General features: G+C 44.7%; 1 protein-coding gene across 2 annotated transcripts in view; it reads left to right on the top strand.

The window, feature by feature from the left end:
* The window catches only part of ZCCHC8 (zinc finger CCHC-type containing 8), a 25,763-nt gene extending 22,156 nt beyond the window's left edge, over positions 1–3,607 (top strand). For both annotated transcript variants that reach the window (XM_032242715.1, XM_032242709.1), the window contains one exon: positions 2,217–3,607. In XM_032242715.1, the coding sequence (XP_032098606.1) occupies positions 2,217–2,998 (782 nt within the window). In that variant the 3' untranslated portion in view covers positions 2,999–3,607. The remainder of the gene's footprint in view (positions 1–2,216) is intronic.
* The last annotated feature ends 5,507 nt before the right edge of the window (positions 3,608–9,114 follow it).

Below are 9,114 nucleotides of genomic sequence, written 5' to 3'. Positions count from 1 at the left end.
CTCGGGATTGCAGATGGGTCAACATCATTTTCATATAAATGTGGTGGCCCGCAGTGATATGTACGGAACAAAAGTGTTACATATTGCTGCCACAGAGCAAGTTCCAGACTGTAGTGGTGGCACAGAGGAAAAACTGATCATCTGTGCTGAATGAAGTTATAGGGTAACTTTGAACTGCATCTTGAGGGATGAATGCAGGGATTTACCAAGGAGACGAGGTGGATGAGGGCGTTTGAGACAGTGGGAAGTGCAAATGCAGGATCGTGAAACTTCACGGCACATCAGGTCAGCAGCAGGGTGACAGCTGGAGTTTCAGCCAGGCAGTAGGAGGTGATGTGATGGAAGTAGGGAAATTGTATCCTAGAGGGCCTTGGAGGAAGATTGGACTTCCTCCTGTGGGGTCTGAGCAGGCACTGAAGGGATTCCAATGGAGATGGGAGGGGTATAGGGCCAGACTTTTGTTGTAGAAAGATGAATCTGGGCCGGATGCGGTGTCATGCCTATAATCCCAGCACTTTGGGAGGCCGAGGTGAGTGGATCACATCAAGACCAGACCAGCCAAGATGGTGAAACCCCATCTCTACTAAAAATACAGAAAAAAAAAATTAGCTGGGTGTGGTGGCAGTTGCCTGTAATCCCAGCTACTTAGGAGGCTGAGGCAGGAGAATCACTTGAATCCAAAGGTTGGAGGTTGCAGTGAACTGAGATTGCTCCACTGCGTTCGAGCCTGGGCAACAGAGCAAGACTTTGTCTCAAAAAAAAGAAAAAAGATGGATCTGGCAGCGGTTTGGAGGACAGACACAAGGAAGATGAATCCTGAGGTGAGGGTGACTCTCACTTTCCTGGCAAATGGTAATGGACCTGAGGCAAGGTTGCGGCTGTGGCAGCCAACAGGAGAGCATGCTCCCCAGAGAGCCAAAGACCTAGGGATGGGTGGAAAGAAAGAGTACTCCCAGGTGACAAGCAGATACCCCTGGTGGTGCCATTAGTGACAACAGCAGATGGGGGAATAGTCCACATTTTCGAAAGAGATTATTTGTTTTGGACAGGTTGTGTCTGTGGAACCTATAGGTGATGATGGTTAGTGGGCAGTTAGATAGTGAACCTGCAGTTAAAGTGAGCAGTCTAGATTAGAGATAAGAATTGGGAAATAAGGCTGGGCACAGTGGCCCACACCTATAATCCCAGCACTTCAGGAGGCCAAGGCAGGTGGATTGCCTGAGGTCAGAAGTTCAAGACCAGCCTGGCCAATATGATGAAACCCCTTCTCTACTAAAAATACAAAAATTAGCCGGGCGTGGTGGTGCATGACTGTGATCCCAGCTACTCAGGAGGCTGAGGCAGAAGAATTGCTTGAACCTGGGAGGCAGAGGATGCAGTGAGCCGAGATTGTGCCGCTGTACTCCATCCTAGGCAACAGAGCAAGACTCTGTCTCAAAAAAAAAAAAAAAAAGGCCTGGGCACAGTGGTTCATACCTGTAATCCCAGCACTTTAGAAGGCCAAGGAGGGTGAAGCCTCACGAGTTCAGGAGATCCAGACCATCCTGGCTAACATGGTGAAACCCCATCTCTACTAAAAATACATAAAATGAGCCAGGCGTGGTAGCATGGGCCTATAGTCCCAGCTACTTCTGAGGCTGAGGCAGGAGAATCGCTTGAACCCAGGAGGCAGAGCTTGCAATGAGCACCACTGCACTCCACCCCGGGGGACAGAGCGAGACTCCATCTAAAAAAAAAAAAAAAAAAAAAAAAAAAGGAAGAAATAACCCAAGGCGTACTCCTGCCTTGCGCCTTACTTCCTCCCCATTAGCCTTCCACCACTCAGTAGCCAGCCTGCACCTCCAATCAAATTTCCTACTGCAATCTGCCATGAATTTCTAGGTAGAGCGCACTACCTTGAAATTCTGTAGTCTCCATACAATTGCTCATATTTCCTCAATCTAAAATAATGCACGCAGCACAGAAACAGATCTCCCAAGGGGTATGGCTAAAGTTCTAGCACCAGAAGATCCTGACAGCTCTGCCTGTAGATCTCTTCAGGTGAACTAAGGGCATCAGGTGATGGTCATAGCACCTGAGAATCCAGAATTTTCCTCCTCTTAAGCCAGTTACTTTTGGCCATTGAATTTCTGGATATACCTGAGTTCAAATAACACATTTTAGTAAAACAAATGCTATTACAAGTTCTAAAGTATCTCTTAATTTTCTTACTTCAGATATGGAGGTACCACATGGTTCTCAGAGCGGCGAAACTTTTCAGTTTCAACCACCATTACCTCCTGACATTCCTCCTCCACTCCCTCGGGGAACTCCTCCGCCCGTCTTCACCCCTCCTCTCCCCAAGGGCACCCCACCACTGACTCCCAGTGACTCACCCCAGACCAGAACAGCATCTGCAGCTGTGGATGAGGACGCCCTGACTCTGGAAGAACTTGAAGAACAGCAGAGGCGTATCTGGGCGGCTCTCGAGCAGGCCGAAAGCATAAACAGTGACTCTGACATTCCTGTGGACACACCTTTAACTGGGAATTCCGTTGCCTCTTCACCTTGTCCAAATGAGCTAGACCTCCCTGTCCCAGAAGGAAAAACATCTGAAAAGCAGGCACTGGATGAGCCTGAGGTACCAGACATTTTTACAAAGAAATCAGAAGCTGGACGTGCCTCCAGCCCAGATTCTGAGGTAACATCACTTTGTCAGAAGGAAAAGGCGGAGCTGGCTCCAGTAAATGCTGAAGGTGCCTGTATTGATAATGGCAGTGTCACACCAAACTGTGATATCAGCAATGGGGGCAGCCGGAAGCTCTTTCCTGCAGACACCAGTCCTTCAACGGCCGCTAAAATGCATAGCCCTATACCTGACATGAGCAAATTTGCAACTGGAATCACACCATTTGAATTTGAGAATATGGCAGAATCCACTGGGATGTACCTCAAGATAAGAAGCTTGTTAAAGAACTCACCCAGAAACCAGCAGAAAAACAAAAAGGCCTCTGAATAATGGCTTGACTTAGCACCAAGAGCTATTTAATAACTTTGTTCCATTAATTAGTACTAATTAAATGGATAGATAAAATTGTTTTCCTGTTTGTTCCTCCCATGTTTAAAAATCTATCCAAGGTTTGTGTTCCAAAGTCGAGCCTATTTTAAAGAATGGAAAGACTGAGCTCACTAGTTTACTATATTTTACTCTCACTGACAAAACCTGGGGGGAGATGTGAATATGACCTGGATTAGACATAGTTTGTTAAGGTTTATACTATTTTTGGATTGTGACTGTCCGTTGAGATTGATGGTTTTTATCTGTCTTTTGTACATTGTTTTCCCTTTCTACATTTTGCTAATTATCCTGTATATAAGTTTAATATATCACTTTTTAAAAGAAAAAATTCTACCATTTTAAATTCATATTTCAACTCCAACAACCAAATGAGAAAAATCAGGGATGAGCAGCTTTATCCCATTTGGGGTATTTTTATAAGTGAATTACATGTATCAATTTTAGTAATACTTTTACTTTTTTGTAACTTCATGCTTCATATATGCTTGCTATACAGGTATGTTCATCTTTGTGTACAGAGGTTTAATAAATTAGTTTTCATAGACATAATCTAAGACTTTGAATACAAAAAAAGTGATTCACAGGTAAATTAGTATATATAATAACTTTTAAGTTGTAAATCGTTGGCCAGGCGCAGTGGCTCATGCCTGTAATCCTAGCACTTTGGGAGGGCAAAGCGGCAGGATCACCCGAGGTCAGGAGATCAAGACCAGTCTGGCCAAGATGGTGAAACCTCATCTCTACTAAAAATAGAAAAATTAGCTGGGTGTGGTGATGCATTCCTGTAATCCCAGTTACTCGGGAGGCTGAGACAGGAGAATTGCTCGAACTTGGGAGGCAGAGGTTGCAGTGAGCCGAGATCACGCCATTACACTCCAACCTGGACAGCAAGAGGGAAACTCCATCTCAAAAAAGTAAGTTGTTGCAAAAATTGCAAGTTTGGGGGCTTCCAGTGGATTTCAGCCTTAAATACAGAAACAGCAGAATCTTTGAAAAGTAATTATTTTGAAAGAATGAATGGCATGCAGCTAGCCTTTCTATAAAAATAATTTTCTAGATTTGAACCCTAATAGTTAAAAATTAGATAAACATATTGCTTTCAATTGTCGGGTATCTATATAAGATAGAGCTGAAACTATGGCTTAGGTCTTTCTATGGAATGCCATTACATCTTTATATTAGTCAAGTCCATGAAAATAAATGTTTAGATCATCTTGAATTGTTAGTCTCAGGCAGTGTTGTCCTGCTCTCAGGCCAACAGGGGGAGCATAATAGAAACATTCCAGTATAGTTTTCATTTTTGAGAACTTGAGTAATCAGATTTACTGTCCTGTAAAGAATAAAGGAAAGGAAAATTATAAAGAGAAATTTATTTTTAAAGCCCTCACAGAATGTGCTAGAAAAAGAATAAAATTTAAAATACTTCCAGCTTTTTTTCTTCTTAAGTTCATAATAAAAGCAATCCTTTGCAGTTGTTGACATAGTATTTTTGACCTGATCTCCCTCAGCATTTCTGTCAGGCAAATAATTATCACCCCTTGGAAGTAAGGAAACGGAGACAGAGAGGTTAAAGGAACTTGTCGACATTCCAGAAGTGGTTCTTGAGAGGCCAGTGTTCAACTAAAGCTTGGCTATTCCCTAAATCAGAGCAGTGGTTGTTTAAATGTCCCTTTAAGAAGCACTGCATTAGTAGAGTCACCTGTGAATTCCAGCGGTATCTTAATAGTTATCTCTTTGCCATGTACCACACATCACGTTAAGATATTTTGCTCATTACCCCATTTTCACAATCACCATATTGGTAGGTATTGTTAACCTCGTTGTTTAGAGGAAGTACAGCTAAATACACCCATACCTAAAACACACAGCTGATACGCAGCCTAGTAAATTTAAATCTGTGTCTCTCTGACCCCCATATCCATGTTATTAACCGTTGTACTGCCTCCTTGTCAAAAGCTCTATAAAAGCACTGATTCTCAAAAAATGGGCTATTTCTTCATTTGTTCTTTTTTTTGGTGGGGGTGGGCGGAGGGACAGGGTCTCAATCTGTCACCTAGGATCACAGATTCTTGTGCCTCAGCCTCCAGAGTAACTGGGATTACAGGTGTGAGCCACTATACTCAGCCTGTTCAGTTACTCATTGAGGATATACTCGTGTTAAGTGTTCTTCAATGTGCTTTGCGGCATTTAAAAAAATACTGTGGCCCAACACAGTGGCTCATGCCTATAATCTCAGCACTTTGGGAAGCCAAGGCAGGCATATCACTTGAGGCCAAGGGTTTGAGACCAGCCTGGCCAACATGGTGAAACCCCATCTCTACCAAAAATTAGCCGGATATGGTGGTGCATGCCTGTAGTCCCAGCTACTCGGGAGGCTGAGGCAGGAGAATCACTTTAACCCGGGAGGTGGAGGCTGCAGTGAGCTGACATCAGGCCACTGCACTGCAGCCTGGGTGACAGTGAGACTCTGTCTCAGAAAAAAAAAAAAAAAAAAAGTGATACAGTACTGGGAGAAAATGGAGGGTTCCCTCCCAATTACAACACAATTCAGCTGGCGGCCATGGGAGGCAGGCAAGGTACTTGGGCCATTTTGTGGTGAGAGAATCACTTATGGAGGACTGACTTCGAATTCTCAGGACCACTGGATTTAGTATTCATTTGGAGGGAATTTGAAGACTTCTGTAAACAGATAACCGTTGAACTAATCCTTAAAGCGTAGGTAGGAGGAATCATAGACAAAAATGTATGTTGAACTCTAGAGAAAACAATGAGTAAGGCAGAAGCAGGAACACGCAAGAAATGTAGAATGGTGAAAAAGACTTCAATTAAGAGTGGCGTATTCATTGATGCTAAGAACTCTGGATTGCTTTGCTCTGTGGTCTGTTAAAGATCTTTCAGTGAAGAGTGTCCTCCTAACAGTGGTGTTTTGTTGTTTTTTTGTTTCTTTGAGATGGAGTCTTGCTCTGTCACCCAGGCTGGAGTGTAGTGGGACAATCTCAGCTCATTGCAGCCTCTGCCTCCTAGGTTCAAGCGATTCTCCTGCCTCAGCCTCTTGAGTAGCTGGGACTACAGGCGCCCGCCACCACATCCAGCTACTTTTCATATTTTTAGTAGAGATGGGGTTTTCATCATATTGGCCAGGCTGGTCTCAAACTCCTGACTTCATGATCCGCCTGCCTCTGCCCCCCAAAGTGCTGGGATTACAGGTATGAGCCACCGTGCCTGGCTCTCTAAGTGGTGTTTTAAGAAGACAATTCCTTGGCTCAAGCCTGTAATCCCAGCACTTTGGGAGGCCGAGGCGGGTGGATCACGAGGTCAAGAGATCGAGACCATCCTGGTCAACATGGTGAAACCCCGTCTCTACTAAAAATACAAAAAGTTAGCTGGGCATGGTGGCACGTGCCTGTAATCCCAGCTACTCAGGAGGCTGAGGCAGGAGAATTGCCTGAACCCAGGAGGCGGAGGTTGCGGTGAGCCGAGATCGTGCCATTGCACTCCAGTCTGGGTAACATGAGTGAAACTCCGTCTCAAAGAAAAAAAAAAAAGACAATTCCTAAAGCAGAAGTCTGAATGAATTGAAGAGGCCATTTATGGGAGGGAGGGCATAAAGCAGGAAGTAGTTGCCTCGAGCGGGTGCCCCATTTTAAGACGGTATTGTTTAGGCTGAGCAAAGTGGCTCATGCCTGTAATCCCATCACTTTGGGAGGCCGAGGTGGGCGGATCACGAGGTCAGGAGTTTGAGACCAGAGATGGTGAAACCCCATCTCTACTAAAAATACAAAAATTAGCTGGGCGTGGTGGCACGTGCCTGTAATCTTAGCTACTCAGGAGCCTGAGGCAGGAGAATCGCTTGAACCCAGGAGGCTGCAGTGAGCTGAGATGGCACCACTGCACTCCAGTCTGGACAACAGAGCAAGACTCTGTCTCAAAAAAAAAAAAAAAAGGTTTGCTGTTTTGGAGTATTGCAAGATTGTTGGGTGGAGGAAGAAGTTACTGTTTCAACTTGCCCATGATGTGACAGGTCTCCAGGTGTGGGTAGATGAGGTAAGAACCAAACACTTGTCCTTCAAGACTGACTTGCAGCAGGGGTGGGGATCTCTCTCTAATCTTTGCCTTGGTTTTAAAGGGAATGTGAATTGCAATGCTGGTTGCTAAAACAAACCCAGCTGTTTGTTGTCTCATGGAAGCAGGTAAGTGGCAAGAAGGAACTGCCCTTACTAAAGTACAAAATGACCTTGTTCTTTTTTCAAAAGGTCACATTTCCTTATGTGGTGAAAATACCGTTTACTTTCTACTAAAATGAAGCTTCCTCCTGGTTGATTTCATCCTTCAAGTTCTCTGCTGGAATCATTTTGCTCTTCTGTCTTGAATTGTGGTTTTTTACTTTTTTTCTCTCTAGGTAAATCTTTAGAATTTTGTAGATTATCATTAGCAGGCAAAACCAGCAAGGGTGTTGTAACAACTTTTAGTACCCAAGTTGCTTGTGTCAGAGGCGTTTAAACCAGAGTGACTCCATCTTGTATCGAGGCTGAGTAAAATGAGGCTGAGACCTACTGGGCTACATTTCTAGATGGCTAGGCATTCTAAGTCACAGGATGAGATAGGAGGTCAGCACGAGATACACGAGATACATGTCCTAAAGACCTTGCTGATAAAACTGGTTGCAGTAAAGTAGCCGGCTAAAACCCGCCAAAACCAAGATGGTCGGGAGAGTGACCTCTGGTTGTCCTCACTGCTACACTCCTGCCAGCACCATGACAGTTTACAAAAGCCATGGCGACATCATGAAGTTACCCCGTATAGTATAAAAAGGAAAGGCAAGAAAAATCCACCCATTGTATCACCAAGAAATAACCTTAAAAATGGGCAACCATCAGCGCCAGGGCTGCTCTGCCTATGGAGTGGCCATTCTTTTATTCCTTTACTTTCCTAATAAACTGACTTTCACTTTACGGACTCGCCTGAATTCTTTTTTGTTTTTTTTGAGACAGAGTCTCACTCTGTCACCCAGGCTGAAGTGGAGTGGCACGATGTCGGCTCGTTGCAACCTCCGCCTCCCATGTTCAAGAGATTCTCATGCCTCAGCCTCCTGAGTAGCCAGGATTACAGGTGCCTGCCACCACGTCAGGCTAATTTTTGTATTTTTAGAAGAGACAGGGTTTTGCCACATTGACCAGGCTGGTCTCCAACTCCTGACCTCAGGTGATCCGCCCATCTCGGCCTCCCAAAGTGTGGGGATTACAGGTGTGAGCCACCGTGCCCAGCCAGAAATATTCTTTTTAAACAAAATTTCCTATCAACAATGTGCTGCATTTGGAGTTTTGTAATAGGAGGAATTACTGAAAAGGCAAGGGGTGTGGTCCCTGCTGAATGCTAACATTCCGGGCAGCTGAGAGTGCTCCTTTGTAGGGTGACCTCATGCCAGAGTGAGTTCTTAACGTTTTCCGTGATGGAAGCAAGTTCATCAGTCATAAGTGAGAATGACAAATGAAACTGGATTGGAACAGGTTGTGGGATTAGACCTAGGGCAAATTTCTCACAGGCTTGGAACAAGTTTCCTTCTGTTCTACCAGTCCTGATCTTGGATTCTTCAAACCAATTACAACTCTGTTCATTATACTAGCCCAGTCTACTAAGTATTTATTTAGAACATTTGGAGGAATCCTGAACTCCTGGGGTAGTTGAAACCAAATAGGGTTCATGACTTTAGAGAGTCAAAGATTGGGACAGGCATAGCAGGCATGTGGGAGGAACAGAATATTTGCCTACAGTCAATGTCAGATTTCCCTGATTTCTATCCAGAAGATCCATGGACCTCAGTTAAGAACCTTGCAGTAAGCCGGGCGCGGTGGCTCAAGCCTGTAATCCCAGCACTTTGGGAGGCCGAGGCGGGTGGATCACGAGGTCAAGAGATCAAGACCATCCTGGTCAACATGGTGAAACCCCGTCTCTACTAAAAATACAAAAAATTAGCTGGGCATGGTGGCGTGTGCCTGTAATCCCAGCTATTCAGGAGGCTGAGGCAGGAGAATTGCCTTAACCCAGGAGGCGGAGGT

Source organism: Sapajus apella, unplaced genomic scaffold, assembly GCF_009761245.1.
Source record: "Sapajus apella isolate SASKATOON/1434 unplaced genomic scaffold, GSC_monkey_1.0 scaffold2, whole genome shotgun sequence".
NCBI classification, from domain to species: Eukaryota; Metazoa; Chordata; class Mammalia; order Primates; family Cebidae; genus Sapajus; species Sapajus apella.
The sequence above is the reverse complement of the archived record's forward strand: the minus strand, read 5'-3'. Positions and strand labels throughout refer to the sequence as shown.